The 21,476-nt window shown below is 40.5% G+C and overlaps 1 protein-coding gene across 2 annotated transcripts in view; it reads left to right on the forward strand.

Moving 5' to 3' along the window:
- The first annotated feature begins 544 nt into the window (after window positions 1-544).
- Window positions 545-21,476, forward strand: part of LOC105663103 (transcription factor kayak) — a 29,341-nt gene continuing 8,409 nt past the window's right edge. The window contains exon 1 of one of the 2 annotated variants that reach the window (XM_012290249.2): window positions 545-950. In XM_012290249.2, coding sequence (XP_012145639.1) covers window positions 819-950 — 132 coding nt within the window. In that variant the 5' untranslated portion in view covers window positions 545-818. Of the gene's footprint in view, window positions 951-19,920; window positions 20,303-21,476 lie in introns of those variants that run through there. The other variant, XM_012290254.2, reaches the window with a different exon arrangement.

The raw sequence follows: 21,476 nt of genomic DNA on the forward strand, positions 1-21,476 counted from the left end.
TACTATAGCGCGACTACGTATCGATTGATATTTATCCGTTACAGTTTTCAAACATTCAAATCATCGCCTCTAACGCGCCATTAGATCTCGCGACGTGCGATAGATTCGAGCTCTCAAAATGACCGCTCAAAATTGAATCACTCTGCGAGCATCGGTTCGAATTAACCTGTATATCCCGTTAAACGATGAAGATTGGTTCGATTAGGTTTACGTTCGGGAAATTATGCGAAGTTAACGATCAGTATACCTAGAAAAGGGGATCTAGTTCTTCGTGGTGTGTTACCCGATTCCGTGGAAGTCGCCGCGATACGAACAGTATTTCGGTGTGCACGGGACACGTTGATTGGCCGCGAGCTATCGCGCGAATCAGCAATCAAGATGGCGATGACGTCACGTGGTGGTCGCTCGACGCTGATTGGTGGGGGGTCGAGCGACTGTCTTTCTATATAGTTTCCCAGTTACATTGGCGGGCTCAGTTGGGATACGTAAGCACACACGACACTTAGACGGTTACGTTGTTGACTCGTTGTTGCATGGTTGAACTTGTACGTGACAGTGACGAGGAAAATAAAAGACTCTATCGATTTAATACGTGTCCGATCAGTTCGATCGGACGTGGTCGTAGTACGCTTTTACGAAACGTGACATCGGTGAACAAGAAAAAGGTGCCGTGCCATTTCGTTTCGTCGCAAGTGTTCTTGGCTCGCGTTCAAAGTAAACTGTCGAGTTAAATACTCTTCCGCGAAGGAACAACTAGCTACTTTTTGTTCTTTTTTGTTTGTCTTGTGGTGAAGTTTTGAAAGCAAAACCGCTCACAGATGACGCAACGTGTACCTAGCGCAGGCTTTTACGACACGATCGTCGAAGATCACAATTACACGATGTTTTCGATGTATCCGACGTCAAACTATTCTGACCCGTGGCAGCTGACGAAAGAGGAAAAGGCTATGGTAAGCGAAAACACTTTTGATAACATTCAATTTTTGTCTTTATTTACTCGGAATATTATTTCGTGTAAAACCGAGTCGCGAACTCTTAGTAAAAAAGACATGTGTTTTGCCGAGTGGATGTAAACGAAACATCGATCGTGTGTACATCCAGATGTTACGGTCGAAGGTCGATCGATATTGTCCTAATTTCGTAGTAAAGAATTACCCGTGAACTTACTCGCACTTCGTACGTAACAACTTTATCTTTCATGACAGGATCGTTGCAATTTTTATTCGCGTCGTTGTTTGACGTATTTCGAATTGTAGTTTGACGTAGTTCGAACATTTTTGTTGGTCCTGGAATTTTGGTATACGTGAGATAGAACGTTAATTAAAAAATTAAGCTTGAAAGTGGAGAGTGTTGCACGGCGATAGCGGACAATTGAGTCCGTAATTGAGGCCGTGTCGGCGATGACGTCTTCGCTTGAAATTTCTAAGAAGCGCGTTGTAGCATCTTCAATTTTACCTGTCGATCTTCCGCATATATTTCACCGTTCCTTCGATACCGGTTCCTTATCTTAATCATTTTAAGATATAATTTTATTTTTTTCTAAATTTTGAGTTTACAGTTATTCAGTTAGAATATTCGAAATAACCTATTATTTCCACATAGGGAGGGAGGGGCTCTATAATAAAATATGATAAATGTCATCTACTGAAACTAGACGTTCGAGACAAACACGAATAGCTCCTCTAATGTCATTTTCTCGAAATATTTTTATCACAATAAGGTTGTCTCGCGCAGACTAGATAAAGATCTTAAAAGCCCGTATTCATTGCGTGCAATTATATAAGTGGTTTTACGCGGTTCCAAAGGCAGTACATTATTCGGCTAATGTTATGTCATTAAGACCTTCGAGTTCTTTTGAAAGCCATTTGCCTTAACTTTCGTCTTCTCCAAAATGGACGACAATGGTCTCTTTTGTTCTTAAGATGAAGGTACATACATAAAAGTGGTATATGTATCAGGTTATTTTGTACATTTTTTACCGAAGTTGCATCAGTTAATTATCTACTACATTAATTCTGTTCAGAATAGACCAAGAATAAGGAAGATAAGTATCCTTATATCTACAGCTTATCATTAACGATAAAAACAAAGCCTCCTTATCGTCCATGTGTTAGAAAAAAAACGCAATAATCGAAAATAGTGTAATATCGAAACTGAATCGCAAAGTTGAATATTAAAAGAACGATACCAATCGAAATGTGAAAGAAATCAAAAACCTATCTCAGGTTGCTCGCAAATGTCAGTCATTGAACCTGTCCCGAGTGGAGGAAAACCATTCTCTGGCAAATTTAAGAATGCTTTGTGTGCACGACACCGAAGGAAAACAGTTAAATCTGACAGGAAGCCCGGAGTTAACGCTCGTTAACCCACCAATTAGAGGGTTTAGTTAAACGAAGGCCTGGGTTAAGTTTAGTGGGAGCAATATGAACGCGGGTCATAAGGCAAGAGGTGTCATCCTGCTGCCTCTTAGCTCCGTGACCAAGATCATTGCCTTCTTTCTCCCTTCCGATTCGCTACAATTTTCACCATTTATTTTTCTAGCATTTTATATACTCGTTAATACGTTCTTCACTACATTTGATGCTTTGTGGTGTTAATTGGAATCATTCATAATTTTTTAATTTTTTTTTAGTTACAAATTATTGTACATTAAAAATTGTCATTTTTTGACTAGTATTAAATTTTCGAGCTTGTCAAATTTTCAAATTACAAATTTTTAAGTACCGAAAGAATTCGTTGCACTCGAAAGGTGGCTCATTTAGTATTCAATTTAAAATAACAATTTTAAACAAATATTTACCTAAATTTCCAGTACTGTACATATAACATAAACATATGATGGAGCCAACAGTAGCAAATAATGTTGAAATTCTAAAAAGAATTCCACAAACTTAACTCTTACGGTTGATATCTGCTAATCCCGTTTTTAAAATCGCATTATTTCCCGCCAATATCGAATTCTCTTAACCCTGAAGTATTTCGTGACCAATCGACTTCCGTCTTCCGCGAAAATATTTTCCCCGATCTGGGAGCAGCATGTTCGATCGATCGACAGCCATCGGCGCGAATTAGCATAATTCACCTTTGATTTTTATCTCCGGCTTAGCTCGGTTTCGTGCGTGGCTCGGTGCAGCGCGCGGATGAGTCATCCGCGTCAGGCCTCTCTCGTAGTTTTGCCAGCGATTTATGAATGAAAATCCACGCACGTGTCGCGTGCGGCGCAGGTTGTACCGCGACACGCAAGATCGCCACGCCGTTATTATTCGCGCGACGCCTCGTAAACACGTCGATTACGCGTTCGCCGTGAGACATCGGTACCGGGAAAAACGAGTCCAACACTGGCGCGTTGTCGCTGTGTGTGCGCTTGTTCCGCCGCTGTGTGGAACTAGTTTCTCGATTTCTTTTTTCGACGTCTGACTACCAGGAAACGGTGAACACGTTATGATTTGAATACCGAGAAAACTGCCAGATCCGGTATCTTCCGGTTTTAATTAATTGCAGTGGACTGTGTGCACGAGATCGCTTATGACAGATTTACTTTTGTAGTTAATGGACAGTTCAATCTGGGCGTATCGGGATCTGGGGATATTGGGAAGATAGATGTTCTATGGGTACTGGAATGTAGGGATATTACGATCTAGGGATATTTTAATTTACCAGTATTGGACTCTGGGGATATTTCAATCAAGGTGCGTCGGAATCTAGGCATATTTTGATCTAGGGAGTGTCGGAATCTGGGGATATTTCAATCTAGGAGTGTCGGAATCTGGGGATATTTCAATTTTAGGAGTATTGGAATCTGGGGATATTTCAGTCTAGGAGTATCGGAATCTGGGGATATTTCAATCTAGGAGTGTCGGAAACTGGGGATATTTCAATCTTAGGAGTATTGGAATCTGGGGATATTTCAATCTAAGAGTATCGGAATCTAGGGAGTGTCGGAATCTGGGGATATTTCAATTTTAGGGGTATTGGAATCTAGGGATATTTCGATCCAGGGAGTATCGGAATCTAGGGATATTTCGATCTAGGGAGTATCGGAATCCGGGGATATTTCATTCTAAGAGTATCGGAATCTAGGGATATTTCGATCTAAGGAGTATTGGAATCTGGGGATATTTCAATTGAGGAGTATTGGAATCTGGTGATATTTCAATTGAGGAGTATCGGAATCTAGGGAGTGTCGTAATCTGGGGATATTTCAATCTTAGGAGTATCGGAGTCTGGGGATATTTCAATCTAGGAGTTTCGGAATTTAGGGATATTTCAATCTAGGAGTATCGGAATCTAGGGACATTGGGGATTTAGATACCATAAGGGTACTGGAATGTAGGGATATTACGATCTAGGGATATTTCTATTTGGAATATTGGTTATTAGAATATTGGTATTTCGACCTAGGGATATTGCAACACGAAATGTAAATTCTGGGGATTTTTAATTCGGGCTCGTTAAAGTCTAGGAACATCAGAGCTAATCGAGGGATTTTTTACTTGAGGTAATAGAGGCCTAGGGACATCGATGTATTAAATCAGGAAACTTTGTCTTTGTGGTTACTAAGATCTAGGGGTATTGGTACATGCGTGATCTGGGGACTTTGTACATGGGGTTGTTGAAGTCTATGGACATCGGTACATTTAATCTGGGGTTTCCATTGTGGTTATCGAGGTCTAGGGACTTTTCTGAGGATGTATAAGGAGGTCTACGAATATTGGTACATATGTGGGATTATTGGAACATATTGTTAGAATAAAAAAGACTTGAAATTTAGCAATATGTGACCCAAGCACATATATTTCACTCTTATAGGTAGGTTTCCAGAAAGGTCTGAAATCGTAGTTCGGCTTCTCCACGTAAGATTCTTTTTTTTATGTGGATAGCATAGTGAGTCCGTAATCCGGTGTAGTCGACCTCGAAAGGAGGTCGATTCCACGGAAAGATATCTTGCGTACGAGTGACGTCAATACGTTAACACTTTCCCCTCGAGAGTGCCTTCAATATGCTATGCGTGGACCTCTTCTACGTCTTCGGCAACCTTTGGGGATTCTCCCCTCGTAATATCTAACGATTTAAAGTCTTCTTTATTGTGCAATGAATATTCATTCTCTTTCGGGAAAGACGTACGTTTCTCACAATTATCTTTCATCTACGGTAGGTCAACTCTAACGGCATTTCGTTAGGGGCCTGTAACCGGCAGCGATATAACGTTCGCGCAATTCGTGATGAATTTTACACGAGGTGATAAAATACAACGAGCAAGAGAACGTAATATTTGCCCACGGAAGGTTAATAGTCTGATTACGAAGTCGGCTAACAAAGGAATAGTTTATCTAAATTATCAGTTAACAGGGAAGAGGAGCTTCCGCGAATCAAGAGCTTCGATAATGGACATAAAACACTTTTGCTATTGCAAAACCAGCCTCGTATTATGCTCTCGAAAAATTCAATAGCAGTCTCCGTGCACGTGACTATTTCTTCTCGAAATAACGTACCTCCTTAATGTTATCTCAAGAAAGATCTAAGATTTCCTCCAGGAACAATGTTTCCATATCATTCTCCGTCGAGCTCCGGTAAAATGTTTAACATTCCTGCCGAGGGCCCCTGTCACGCGAAGAATAGCCATTACGTCAAAGGCGAATGTTTCTGAAAACACCGTACGTGTCTGCGTGTGTCAGTTAACACGTTCTATCGCAGGATCCTCTGACCGTTTCAAATTGATTTCCGGCAGACTGGTACCAAAAAGGGGGCCATCCAGTGCACGAGAAACGAAGAAGAATCAGTCTCGAACTAAGTCTCACGATGATGGTTATAAATTCAAAAGGGATCCACCTCGTCCTTCCACTCTGATGGTATGATAAAGTGCTCCACCTATTCAAGGGGTGCTCGTCCCTTTAATAAAAGGCCGGTGTGTACGTGTATTCTTCGACCAAAGAGGTCGTGGAACCCCGTGTGCGAGGCCCATTTCGGACCCACGTGGGACGATACGTGTATCCAATTTCGTGAAAGCATTATATGCATGCTTCGCTATATGGGGCCCGAAATGGGGACACAAAAGGGACGTGGGTGCCTTTTTAACGTTACCGTATCAACCGGTTCATTATGATCTAATATATTCGAAATTAGGGGACACTGGATACACTCATAGTTTTCTTTGATTCGTGGGAGAAGTGATGATGATTGAATGGTTACTTCTTTATTCCAAGGGACATTTTGAGATGGATTATTGAGGATTACTGGGTTTGGAATAGGGATCTGGGAGATGTGGGGATCTGGAGGCTCATGGAGATTTAGGGGTTATAGGAATTTAAGGATATGGGGATTTAGGGGTATAGGGATCTGGGGGTGTAGGGATCAAGGTGTGTAGGGATCTAGGGGTGTGGGGGTCTAGAGGTATAGGGATCTAGGGGTGTAGGGATCTAAGGGTGTAGGGATCTAGGGGTGTAAGGATCTAGGGGTATGGGGATCTAGGGGTGTAGGGATCTAAGGGTGTAGGGATCTAGGGGTGTAAGGATCTAGGGGTATGGGGATCTAGGGGTGTTGGGATCTAGAGGTGTAGGGATCAAGGGGTGTAGGGATCTAGGGGTGTAGGGATCTAGGGGTGTAGGGATCTAGGGGTGTAGGGATCTAGGGGTGTAGGGATCTAGGGGTGTAGGGATCTAGGGGTGTAGGGATCTAGGGGTGTAGGGATCTAGGGATGTAGGGGTCTAGGGGTGTAGGGGTCAAGGTGTGTAGGAATCTGGGGGTGTAGGGATTTAGGGGTATAGGATTTAGAGGTATAGGGGTCTAAGGATATAGAGATCTAGCTTGAGGGGTATAGAGATCTAGCTTGAGGGGTATAGAGATCTAGCTTGAGGGGTATAGAGATCTAGCTTGAGGGGTATAGAGATCTAGCTTGAGGGGTATAGAGATCTAGCTTGAGGAGTATATAGATCTAGCTTGAGGGGTATAGAGATCTAGCTTGAAGGGTATATAGATCTAGCTTGAGGTATATAGAGATCTAGGATGAGGGGTACAAAGATCCAGGGATATACAGACCTAGTATGGAGGATTATACATATAGATCTAGAATATATAAATACAAGTCTAGGCACGGCGGAATATATGTATAAAATTAGGAATACAGGCATTCAGAATTTCAGTTATCTATTGATCTAGATATCCACCAATGTTCCAATACCATATACATTTCACTCTCACAATACAAATTAAAATATTTTACCCAATACCTAATTTATTTGACACCCATATCTCTATTACAAAAAGTAAAAAAACTTGTAGAACAAAGGAAAGTATAGCGTGTTTCATGGAAAGTGGACTCTATGTGAGGTCCACATACGTAGCTGCATTATGAACGCGATTATGTTGGTATTCCCATCGAGGTAGGGGGGAGTTGCCGAAGTGCAACCAGTCGGAAATGCCTTTGTGATTGCGTCACTCTTCAGGAATTCACGGACCGTTTCTGCCCTCCAAGCGTTTTCTTTAACGCCCGTTCCTTTTTTTTCCTCTCCCCATTCCATCCTTCGTCCTTAACGTCCTCCCCGTGCACACGCATCTTCTTACAATCATTTTTCGATTCCTCGCGAACCTTGGAGCTACCAGATCGAACTTGACTTCGTTTAAGTTCGTCATAATAATCGGACCGATTATTTTGTACGTGAACATTTTTTTTCGGTTTTGTATGGTAAATACGTGTTTCTCAACGGGTCTTGCTCAATGGTAACTAGTCGGAGTACTAGCGTTATAAAAAGCTGGCCCAAAATCGGCGTGTCGAAGGACGCGCTCTCCTTGCGGGGATCCTTGATACGATTGCTCAATTTCAAGCAATTTGAGCCAATATCGTTGGAACAAAGGACTCGCTGAAATTTTGCCAAATTGCGACGCATTTTGTATTTTGTCGCAGTAGAAAAATTTTATTCGCAAAATTATGGAAAAACGTACGCCTTGGAAGAAGACTTTTGTGGACTTTCTATGGGTCTCCCTATCTAAGTGCAGTTATCTAAGTACTGGTACAGTGTCAATCCCTGATGCTTTTACCTTAAATGTTCAAAAATTCAATTATTCCACTGTCATGTGAGACCGCGTAAACTATCGGTATATTTCGATGAACAGAAACTGAAGTGGCAAATAGGTAACCTTGAAATTATCGAACAATTCGCGTGATCGCGTACCGTTTTCCTACTAAATTCCTACGTCGCTAAACCGCCGTATCACGCTCCCAATAAGAAAGCTACAGAATCTGTTTTCTAAACGATGAATCAACGTTACTCAGAAAATATTTATGAACGGTGCTTGCTTACCAGTTACAAGATGACGAATAATATCCTTATCTATAAATTATAACTACAGCACACGATATCATTCGTTTTTATGCATGAAAATTGTTGTGTCCGCATAGCGCGGTGTTTCTCGAACGCCATTAAACATAATCGCGGCAGTTTTATCCTGTGACTTGCGATTACGCGCGTCACGGAGCGTGTTCATCGATCAGTCGAAGCTAATCGATCATCTGAGGCGAAAAGTGGGCGATTAAAAAGCCTCGAGGCTAGACAGCCGATTTCGCAACTCATAGTTCTGCATCGGGAAAGATCTATTACATGATCTATGACTGGTTAGGTATTATAAAATTAACTTGGATTCCTTTACGTTCTAATTTCTTCCATTTGTTCTGTAACAATGGTGAGTTATAGGCTATCGCTACTGATGGAACGACTTCATTTTTTAGAGAAAGTGTGGGATGTAAAATAAGGTGTATGCATCAGTTAACTCCTTGCCGTATGATTTATTTGACAGATGCGTCAGTCAAAACTAACTACTCTAAGCTATAACATTAAAACAAATAATGTACTGATATGTACAGAAAAGCTCACTGTTTCGTATATTTACCCTAACTCGTGTATCTATCATAATTCTTATATCTACCATAACAGGACCTTAATTACCTGTATGAAGTTAGCCTTAGTAGCACCTCCTCTATAAAGCTTTCGTTAAGTATCCACTGCATACGCAAAAACCGCAGATTGTAAAGCCTTTACCCACAAGAGCAACAACGTCGAAAGAAAATCTCTCAGCAAAGATCTCCAATTTAGCGATCGGTAATAGAACTGACCTACAACGAGCTCTAAAAGCCTTGACACGACGGTCTTAGCTCGGTAAACGGGGACAGGGCCGATGACGTGCAGGGAATTTCCAAAATTACACAAGGAAAGGCAACGCGATTCGTGTCGTTCACCTCTGATCGTGAACCGCGCCCGAGGGACACGCATCATCCCCTTCTCTGAACACTTTGTTCGGTGCTAAAAACAGTGGCGAGCAGAGCACTCTGTCTTTATCTTCTCGCGTTTATCGGCTACTGACAGACCAGTCCAAGTACTTTCGAGCGTGTTACCAGCGTGATGCATGGTGTCTGTCAGGGACATCTGTAAGAAACGCGTTACACGTTCGCGGTTCTGCCTTGTCACGTTCAAGGTGTCGAATACTTGGCTTAATATCGTTTGGGTCTTTAGGACAATTTTGAGATAGGGAGTCTTTTTTTGGGGAGTGAGATCTCTTTGTTAATTGTTACTACGAAAGGTATATACTTCAGAGCTGATGTACTATAGAGCTGTTATAGTTTAGAGGTGATACACTCTATAGCTGTTATAGTTTAGAGGTGATACACTCTATGGCTGTTATAGTTTAGAACTGTTTTACTTCAGAGGTACTATATTTCAGAGCTGGTATATTTCATAGCTATTCTAGGCCACAAGTTCTATATTCCACAAGTTCTATACTCCACAAGTTCTATACTCCACAAGTTCTATACTCCACAAGTCCTATACTCCACAAGTTCTATACTCCACAAGTTCTATACTCCACAAGTTCTATACTCCACAAGTTCTATACTCCACAAGTCCTATACTCCACAAGACCTACACCCCAAATCTACTACAACCCAAATCTACTAGACCCCAAATTTACTACACCCCAAATCTAGTATATTTCAAATCTAGTGTACCCCAAATCTCACATGCCCCAAATCTCACATATCCCAAATCTCACTTGCCCCAAATCTCACATATCCTAAATCTCACACATCTCAAATCTCACATGCCCCAAATCTCACACATCCCAAATCTCACATGCCCCAAATCTCACATGTCCCAAATCTCACATGCCCCAAATCTCACATGTCCCAAATCTCACACATCCCAAATCACACATGTCCCAAATCTCATAAACCCCAAATCCCACATATTCCAAATCTCACATGTCCCAAATCTCACACATCCCAAATCACACATGTCCCAAATCTCATAAACCCCAAATCCCACATATTCCAAATCTCACATGTCCCAAAGCTCACATGCCCCAAATCTCACACATCTCAAATCTCACATGTCCCAAATCTCATACATCCCAAATCTCATAAACTCCAAATTCCACATATCCCAAATCACACATGTCTCAAATCTCATAAACCCCAAATCCCACATATCCCAAATCTTACATGTCCCAAATCTCACATATCCCAAATCTCACACATCTCAAATCTCACATGTCCCAAATCTCACACATCCCAAATCTCATAAACCCCAAATCCCACATATCCCAAATCTCATATGTCCCAAATCTCACATATCCCAAATCTCACACATCTCAAATCTCACACGTCCCAAATCTCACATCTCCCAAACCTCACACATCCCAAATCACACATGCCCCAAATCTCACATGTCCCAAAACTCCAACTTAAAATATTCCAATATCCCAAATTTCCTGAAACCTCCAAATCTCTAAATACCCCAAAATCCCCAAACCTCCAAGTTTCCCAATCTCGAAATCCCAAAGTATCCATCAGAACGCCATACAGTTCCAAGGAAATCGAGTGCTCCCGAGAATTGCGCGATTCGATTGCGTACAAAGGTGTGTAGATGATCGTTGCGAAGAGGGAAGACAATCGGTCGGCTGTGCCAGTTCGAGAAAGGCCCATAGAAAAGGCAGCGTGCGACCAACAACGGAGTACTGTGTTCAATGGTAATCGTTAACCGAGGCTCAGGAAAGGCCAGACTTCAATTAAGAGCCCTAGACGCGGTAAAGAGAGGCTGGCTACGTCGGCTTGACTTAAATGAGCTTTGAAAGAGAGGAGTTGCATTAACCGAGCGGATCTAGTACATGCTTTAATCTGTTCGAGTGCCGGCTTGTTGCGAGACGATCCACAGGAGCTATTTTTTTTGCTGTTACCATAATACGCGTATTATTACGTTCTTAAAATTTCATTTCATTTGCTTTCATCGTTGCGCAGTTTTTGTTATTATAAGTATTTTAAGGATATTTTTTTTGGTGATTTTTTAAATTTATGTATAGAGGTGATCATACGGCGATATAGAGTATAATGCAACGAACGCGTTAACTATTTTAAGGATATTTTTTAAATTTGTATATAGAGTTGATCATGCAACACATAGGGTATACAACGAACGCATCAACGTAAATTTATTTAAAAATATGTGTTTCAACACTTTATCGGTACAGTGTCTGTCGAACAATTCGAAAGCATTAGAATAACGTTTCGACTTCCGGAAGCCCCGAAAAGGCTGCGGGGCCGAGATAACACGCACGAAACTCTAAAAACAAGGACATCCAATTTTAAGTGTCTTTTCTCTTCCACCGGTTAAAATATGAACGTTCCAAGACAGAAATAGCGGTTTCGAAAGAAGCAATTAGGAGATCAACGTAGTAATTCGGTTTGCTCCCGTGAAATACAAACGCGGTTGCGCAAACGGGACGACGATACCGGGAAGAAAAATAATTCTCGTTTCAGTTGGATTTCTCGGGAATCGGCTTATAGCGCTTGAACGATTTCGATACCGGGGGCCTTTCGAGGTTCTCCACCTTTTTAATATCGAGGTAACGGTTCGACAACCGAGATAATCTTTTACGATCGTGGAATTCACGAATACACATCTGGGATTCATTTGAGACGGGAAGGGACGAGTGACGCAACGGCACGTGCTCGATTTTGAATTTCCGGGTACAATGATTCTGTGACTTTTGATATCGAATTCCTGTGACTCATTCGTAGTTGGCGCCTACTTTAATCAGATGCGGTGGCCGCGAACGTGCGCGCGCATGCGCGCCAATATTACACTTCTCATCTATGCAAATCCCTTCGATCTTTCGTCATTTGATCGATATCTGTTTTCCACCTCGATAAGAACGTTATTTTTCTGTCGTTCATAAAAAATCCTGCATTTCCGTATTCGATAACACTATACCAAGATAAACATTTCGCGAGAAATGTTGTTTACAACGTTTGAAATAATTAACAAAATACGGAGAAATTTGTCGCGTTCGAATCGGTTGAAGCGAACGTTATCGATAATATCGGACATCTCCAAACTACTAAAGTAGAATTTTACATGTAAATTTATACTTCAGATTAAGTTAGATTCAGTTCGAAATTTACGCAAGAATATATACATTCGAATGACGAAATCCTTAACAGTAACAATATTAACAATATTATGAATTCTTCGTTAAGGTGTCGATACATAACAAAATATCTATAGTCAACGGCAGAACCAAAGGTCGCGTTCGGCAAACGAAACGGAAATGCCAGATATTCTTTCCTGCTTACGCTTCCACGAACGTCTAAAAACAAGACTGATCCTTCGAAGTTTAAGGGATTTGTTTGATCCTTTTCTCTCTCTCTTTCTCCCAGTGAAGTGGTTCGATCGTATTTCGGTGGCCGAATGAAGTCATCTCTTATCCCGGCTAATGCAACCTTCCCTCGGTGGTCAATCTTTTTTCTGTATCTCTCGCTGTTCATCCACGAGGATTCTCCTTCGCTCCGTCTCGTATCGTGTGTCCTCTCGAGAAAGGAGTCGAGCGCGGCCGAAGATAGCCGAAGTCGCGAGGCCGAATCCACGAGCGACCATGTGGTGATAGCGCGATGACAGAAGCACTGTCAGTGTCACTACGACTGCCGCGCCGTGCAGTCGTTCGTCGAGCTGTCTTCGTTTCTGTACCTTTTTTTTCCTTCTCTAATTTTTCTGCTCGATCACGTCGGTGAACGATCTCCGAATTTTCCCTCGCGAATCTCTGACGTGTACATCGTGACTGGTTACGGGATAATCGATTACATTTTACTAAACTTAGGTTAGACTGCGTGCTGTGTAATTATCGACGGGTTTTCGTGAACGACAAACACGCAGAAGCGGTTCGAGGTGAGTTCAGGCTTCAATTCGTTTCCATTTTTGGTGCCGCACGAAAATGATCGTTGAGCCTTATAATTGCGTGTCACGATAGTACTGGAAAACGATGGACTCACGGGCAGCAATAGCCAGTTAAAAGTTTCAAGTTTCTACATTTCTAAATTTGAAGACTGATTCTAAATTTCCAAATCCTAATTTCCTGAATTTAAAAATTTCAACCCCACCATCGCATACTATATATACATCGCTGCCCGCGAGTTCGGCGTGCACTTAATTTACCCATCATCGCTATAAAAGTGCATATATTCGAACCGTTTATGAAGACACGAGAATGGGCAGCGAGAAAAAGAAAACAAGGTCGTAGCCGAGACGGGTTCGTGCCGTGCACGTTAAACAAAGAGGTACTCTAGTAGCTGCATTTTCTTTCCTAATAGCATTCTTATCTTGTTCCCTGGCTGATAGGCGATGCCCGTGCTTTTTGTTTTCTTTCGCTCGCTGCACTTTAGACTCGTCATAGTCGGCTTCGTACACGTGCCCCGTCCCACGTACCGTGAGCTTTCACGAATTGCCTCCAACTACAACCGCTGCTGGAACTTCAAACCCTTATATTTGTATTGGCTGATAATGTTCCAGGAAATGTGGCTCACCGTTGATAACTTACTAAATGACGCGTAAATTTGACCCATTAATTGGAGGTCGTATTTTATTTGCGAGAACATTCCGTGGACTTTGTCAGATCATGTGGCCCTGGGTGGAACCATAGCGAAAAATGGGGGTCATATGGTACTCTGAGGTTGTCTATAGGTTGAAAATTATTTTTTAATTTCTGCGTGTGGAGATATTTTTTTATTCCAGAATTTGCTAGTTATATTTATAAATTAAAAAATTTCCACATTACCAAATTTCTAAATGTCTCTGATATCAAATCTCCCGTCACTAAATTTCTCAGTTACCAAATTTTTCAATTCTAAAATTTGAAAGTTAGTCAAAAATTACGAAATTTTGAAAGGTGAGCTGGCCTACATTTCGCTATCTTTTAGGTACCGTCGCATAGAAAATGAAGTTACGTAATTGGCATATAGCGCGTGCCGCTCGTTTATCTATGGGGAAAAGCGTAACAAACGGGGAAAGTTCTTCGTACGCCCAGTCTGGATCGTTGCTACGTGTTATCGTGTTTACATTCTTTGTTCTTTGTCCGAGACTGATGCGATGCATCGACATGTTTGCGCCAGATCGTGCTTTCGATGTTCCCCTCTCGCTGCACACGTGTGCGTTGTGTATCGTCGGCAATATCCGCTGCAACGGTCACGCTGATTTTTCACGAATTTTCCATCAATCGGTTATTTAAACCACAAGTTTTCCACTGTTCGTAATTTTCCTGTCACGGAAATTCTTTGATGGTCAGTTTTAGATCTTGCTATTTCTGTGTCATTATTGATTGCAACAATTTCATCATTAACGCTGAGATGATGCAATCTTGACCTGTTTTTGAATTAAATTTTTAATATTTCTTAAATTAAAAATTTGCGTCCGTAAAGTATTGTTACTATTTTTAATTATTGCTATGTAACAGTATTTCTATTTTTGTTTCATGAAACTATAAGTTCAAAAGTAATTAATTGCAAATATACTCCACGTATGTTAATAAACGTATGAAGCCGTAATTATACGTTATTTAAAGTTTAATAAGTTCATCATCATTGTTCCAGCGAGAAGGATGAACAAAAATGGAAATAATCTACGAACATGCAGTTAGCGATTAAATTAGACACAGCTTGAAAGATTACTTCGTCGATAAAATATAGTTTCTATATGCAACGACGATAGCTTCACTTTTACTTTCAAAGATCGTGTAAACTGCGCATAGTATTACTATTGTTTTCCTATCGAGTCCGCGGTTGAAAAACGGAGAACCGAGCGGAATAAATGATTAGGAAATTATTCCGCTATTAAGTTTTCCGTCTCTAAGAGGATCGGACAAAGGGGATTATCATTCGAGTCGAGTGGCGAACAGAATTTCCTAACCTCTTCACGGAATTAATCTTGTCTCGATATTCTTGATACGTCAAAGAATTTTAATGAAACTATTTATAATTCTTCTTTCATTTTTTTGCTAAAATTTATTCGCATAGAAGTTTTTAATAAACACACTACAACTATGCATACACTATAATTGATCTGTCTGTAAAAAATTTCAATTGAAAGACGCTTTCAAGCTTTTAAAAAACGCGCCATGTTCGGTTCATTCGAAAATGAGCAACAAAGTAAAAATGCCTCTTTTGTCCGTTCGTGTCATACGACTCTTCAAATTTTTCCTAACCTCTTCACGGAATTAATCTTGTCTCGATATTCTTGATACGTCAAAGAATTTTAATGAAACCATTTATAATTCTTCTGTTATTTTTTTGCTAAAATTTATTCGCACAGAAGTTTTTAATAAACACACTACAACTATGCAGTTATTATAACTGATGTCTGTTATCAATTGAAAGACCTAGACATTTTGAAGATTTAAAAAAACACGCCATTTTCAATTCATTCGAAAATGACCAACAAATCAAAAATGCCTCTTTTGTCCGTTCGTGTCATACGACTCTTCAAATTTTTTCGTTCCGTATCACGTTATGCTCTTGGTTCTCGCAATGACGACGTAATTGCATTATTATTTTCCTCGTAATAGCAATCGGCATACAGCGGCGGTGTAGAACGAGGAAAAAACGTGCGTGCGCAGCCGCGGGGAAAACACGACAATAAAAGCTTGTTACGCGAAACCGTTTGATACATTGGAACGGGATTAACCATCGGCTTATAATAACATATAATTTAATTTCGTTATCGTTTTCCAAATATTACAGTACATGACACCTTGCTTCATAAGTGACGAGGAAACTTCTTTGTCGGAAGGTGTTTAATGAACCGCGGAAAGTAACGACCAAAGCATTGTTAATCGTTAAAGGATCGTCGCAGTTTGTTTGTCGGGAACAGAGTGTCCTTGAGTCGCCCACGGACCGAGTTGATCGCTCCAGTGATCTTGGCCTGACATTTCAATGCCCGACGAAAAGGTTTTCGTGGAAAAATTGCTCGCTGCATGTTTCTTTCCTTTTGTTTTCAAATTTCTGGTCAGCCGCGCGCATGCGCCGTACGTGTGCGCACAGGCGGTGCGCGCGAGACCGCTTTGTCGAAATCCTCGAATCCTTGTCGCATAATTAAACCGATGAAAATGGTTGGCTGGCAGCATCCGAGTGGAAAAAAGAACGGCGTAGAATTTAGAACGGATTCCAGCGATATATCGACGTTTACCTTGTACCGGTTTTACGGTCAATCTTCATTTTATTACGTAAACCGAAATTATCCGGTTGGGAATCGATATTGTCGGTGTAATAGTCGATGCAAATGAATTCCTGATTAATCGATGTGTAGCGATCGTGTTACACGCAAATAGTTTCTTCTTCGTTGTTCCACGCTTAATTCGACTCGTAATTGGTTTTACCTACTGACAGTTCGTAATGCATGCAAATACGTTCGTCGTTAACGCGATACCGCGTGTTCATCGCGTTATTGGTACGCGTTTGTCGAATCTGCGCTAGTTACTCGTTAATCGAACGCCCTCTACGTCCTTATCGGGGTCGTGAAATATGCCAGCAGTTCCTGGAATTCAAAATTGATGCGTAGGTGGAAGGGAGACGCCGAGATATACGGAGAGGGTTGGCACAGTTAGATTAATATGGATAATGGGAGGAGGTGGAGGAAGAGCTTATACCAAGAGACCTCCGCGAGTTTCGAGGAAATGTTTATTTCTATTTTGATTGCCAACGTGCTATCGTTTTATCTACCTTGATAAGGTTCATCGGGGCTCGTTAGTGATACTCTGCAAGAGACCCCAACATTTTCATTAAATCGTGCAGCTAAAAGCTTCTACCTAATTGTTTTCGCTGTCAATTTAATTTAATTGATCAACGTATTGCTTTTCATTGCTGTCTGCACAAATATTATAATCATATTTGTCTTATTAGTAGTTACATTACTTATAAGTTTTAGGACACTTGGAACTTAAGTTTTAAACGAATCAAAGGAAAAATACCGAATTAAAATTTTCCAATGACGTCCACTGTACGAAGAGTTCAACTTCACTTATTTATCTCAAGAAGTGTACTCGAATTAGAGTCATAAATTAATCAGAACCGTGCTAAAAATTTCATCAGCCTCTAACAAGTATCCTGTTACGTCTTCAATCTACTCAACAAAACGGTATCAGATATCTGTTCCTCATTTTTCTCTGTCGATATACTTTTCAAAGAGTCTGATAGGTGGGTTCGTTTCTCGTCGGACGTGGATCATTATTTACAGGTAACCTAATAACGATGGTACGCCTACTGTGTTTGATGTTTGAGAATTCCGCGCACAACCATCGCCGGTTGCTAAAACACCGTGCGCTGTTTATTGTAATCTGGCTGCCATATGTTTTCGTATCAAGTCCGCGGAGATAAGCTGGTTTTGAATGTCCATCTCATGTTTAGCGACTAACTGCCGTCGGTTTGTTTCCGATTGACGTAAAAAGGAACAGGTTTTTCGTTGAATTACGTCGTTCAATTATCGTTACTTCCTCGTTGTTTTCGTTGCGCGGATCGCGAACATTTTAGCCTTTAATTAACTCTGACAAAACAGGAAGATACAACTCGTTATTATGTAGAAACATGCCTATTTTAATGGCCTTGAAATATGTTATTAGGGACAACATTCTCAGTTTTCTCCTCGAAAAGTCTTCATTTCGGAGATACTCGTGAAAGGCTTCAATTTACATTTTTATCTACATACTTATTTACTTATTACATTTTAACATTGTTAACGTTGTCTACTATCACAAATATTCAAAATTAGGGTAACTGTACATACAGTGTCGTAGGTTAGGCTGTATGGCGGTTCAAGTTTATCGTCCACGAGCGGTAATTTATGGTACCCTGGATATAACGTTATGATAAGGGTGTAATCGTTCTAAGGAGGGCAATACCTTTAGAATCTTAAGAAATTACAAAACTTCTCCTTTTGCTCCCCTTAACACCGACCCTAAGTCGATAATGTCTGAACCGCGTGAGTGAAGAATATTTCCAGCGGGAAAGGAAACAGGCGAAGTGGTACCGTATACGCATCTTAATGTCGCGATACGCGAAGGAAGCCACATCCTGGAAATGTTCCGAGCGATAAACGAAGCAGCATTGTCGTTCGTGCCTAGTCTTCAGCAACGTTATTCCGGGAAATCTTATCGTCGCGATTGCCCGCGACCGATCGATTAGTTCGATGATCCGAAATAGGATCGAAAGACTACGGTCGAGTTCTCGCGATTGGTTCTTGGCCGCTTTCCAAAGCGACGAATCTTCGCGGGAGAAACCGACGACGCTCCACAGGTGTTTAAACTTAGAACTCGAGTTAATTAAGATCTTCCAGTCGGACGCGCAATTGGGAATTTCAACGCGCCGGGAAAAACCACTGGCTGCGAATAAACTCGTTTGAGGTTAGAATATATTTTCTTCCCGCTCTTTATCCTCTCTTCAGCGTAAAAAATTTATTGCAATTTTCTGCAAATAATTATGTTTTATGAGCATGTTGAGCTTCGACCCAGGGAAAATATTATTCAAAACTTATAATTTTATAGGTACTAGAAATGTATTATATATAAATTAAAATAATTTATGTACATAATAATCATGCATATACAATAAATGTACATAAATTAAAATAATTTAAAATGATTAAAATTATTTCATAATTTTTAAAATAATTAAACATAATAAATATTTAAAATAAAATTTATTATGTTTAAAATAATTAAGCATAATAAATAAATAATTTTGTAAAATTCTTAATAATAAAATTATTTTACTATTTTTTAAATAATTTAAATTTTATTATTTAATAAATATACATAGGGTGATAGTGTCGGTCTGCACGAGGCTAGGACTTCGGTAGTAGAGGAGCCTGCGTCCGCTTTGTATTTTCGCCTAGTAAAAATGTTGGCGCATTAAATCTTCGGATGACCGTCAGAAATATATCAGCCGTTAAGTTGGAAACTTCGAACCGTTACGCGATTCCAAAAGAATGTCGCTCTTGCCGAGCGGGAACAATGGAGAAAGTCGTAAAGACAACCCCTTTCTTATCGACCCATAAAGTTCGGCCACGCGTTTAAGTCATAAACCCAACACGCTTCTAATACCTTTACAACGCACAATCTTTTCCGGTCAAATCTAATACGTGATCGTTTACTGTGAGAATAAAGATTTTTCTATAAACTAAATTTTCCTATTAACATTCCAATTTGGAAATTTCTATCGAAGATTTCAAATCTTAGATTTCAGATTTTAAATATTAAAAGAGTTTACGTAATTAATCTTGAGAAATCAAAGGCAAGTGGGATTTCCTCGTAGTCTGCAGCGAGTGCACATTATTTCCTTTTCGATCGTGTCAGATTAGACCGCACTAATGCTGATTTACATGAAAAGTCTCGCGACGCGAGTTACAACGTAGCGTTTTGGGTGGCATTTAACGAATGATAAAAATGGCGAAAAATATGAAGGTGCCATGTTGCAAATTGGACGAGGGCGCGGAAATCGCTCCCACTTTTTCTCCCCTGACTCTTTCTCTCTCTGTCAAGCGCACATACTCGAAATTCGAAGGTTATTTTTAGATTAGGTTTCCTCGTCGCGTATGGCCACGAAGAACAGAGCGGCATCGAAGAAGCTCAGTGTAAGAGAGGCGTCGGTGGAGGACGCAGTGGTGACGACGAACTCTTCGAAAAGTGAGAAGAAGAGCGTGCACGAGGGAAGAGAATCGAGAGAGGAGAGAAAGAGATAGGGGAAGGGGAGCGCACACCGACGTCCGAACGATCTCTCACGAACGAACGATCGACTGAAATTACTTTTTTCCTGTAAAACCCTCGATTTCCCTACTTAACCTTTCCTTGCTTTTCCCGTCTTTCCCGCATCCCTTCCTAAGCCACTTTTTATTTTCAACGACGAAACGAATTACTGAACGAAATATAACGAGCTATGGCAGCCACCGCCATGGATCCAGTCGACATTGCTAATATCCTCGCGCAGGAACTGCTTTATCAGCAGGTAACATGTGCTACTGTTTTCGTGTATTTCAATGCTTTTTCGAGACGTCGTTACCCCTTTCATACCTAAGAATTGTCTGAGTCAAAGTCCTGAAATTTTGAACTGTGGTAACTACTGTATTGTGCCATATGATAGTTTATATATCGATACTGTTACGATATCTATCAGGGTGAGGACCTTCGATGGTGCTGTCATGACCGCACACAATTTCTAGGACTCGTTAATAAATATATTCTGTCTTTGTTTACGACTAAATGGGCTGTCATTAGGTAAGGCTTGTTGAAACAGCTGGGTGATTTATTTTGAAAGTGATAGATAGACGCGCCATATTTCTTTGTTTCAACAAATAAATCCTAACGTTATGTCCCCGGAGATTATGTGACAAAAAATGTCTTTAAAAACTTTCGCGATGCAACTAAAGATGTCGCTATTGGTAGCAAGGAACTAGAGAAATTTTTTTGATACACCGAGTCTCGTCTCGATGTGAAAGTGGTAGATTTAAATATAGATCACTCGGATCTTCGGAGATACCTAATTGAATCGATGACGTGTATTGTTATTGAATTGTCAGCCTCGCTCGAAGACGGTTCGGTTATATATGCACATTGTTTCCTTCAGAAAAGTAGCCTCTTATTTGGGGAAAACAGAATAATGGATCCCGAATGGGGCACGAAAGCGACTGTCTAAAATAAACATGCCACTTGGCAGGCCTTCGAATTAAGTGTTTCATTCACTCGATGTGTGGAGTTAAAAGTTGCTATCGATCGGTATATCGATATGGTTCAGATATGCGTGAACCGAAGTACAATCTTATTCAATTTACTCTTGTTTGAAGTTCATATGTAACCTAACCTGACGGTAATTTTATCGTCTATTTCTTCAAATCTAATTTAACCCGAGTAATTTTATCATTCAAATTCGTTTAACCCCAACCTAACGTGTAATTTTGTCATTCAAGCTTATTTATTCTTGAACTTCAGACCTAACCTACCCTAACTTATTCACAACTTAACCTGACACTAATGTATTCGTTTGAAGTTCCATTAATAATAATATCTTGACGGTATTATCGATGCTATCGGCAAGTATCGATAACAACGTCTCGAAGGCGGTTTACAAAAAACTCGCGTGCGTGAGGATGAAAAATTATCACCTTTCTCCCGTCTCTTTCGAA

Source organism: Megachile rotundata, chromosome 10, assembly GCF_050947335.1.
Source record: "Megachile rotundata isolate GNS110a chromosome 10, iyMegRotu1, whole genome shotgun sequence".
In the NCBI taxonomy this organism is placed as follows: Eukaryota; Metazoa; Arthropoda; class Insecta; order Hymenoptera; family Megachilidae; genus Megachile; species Megachile rotundata.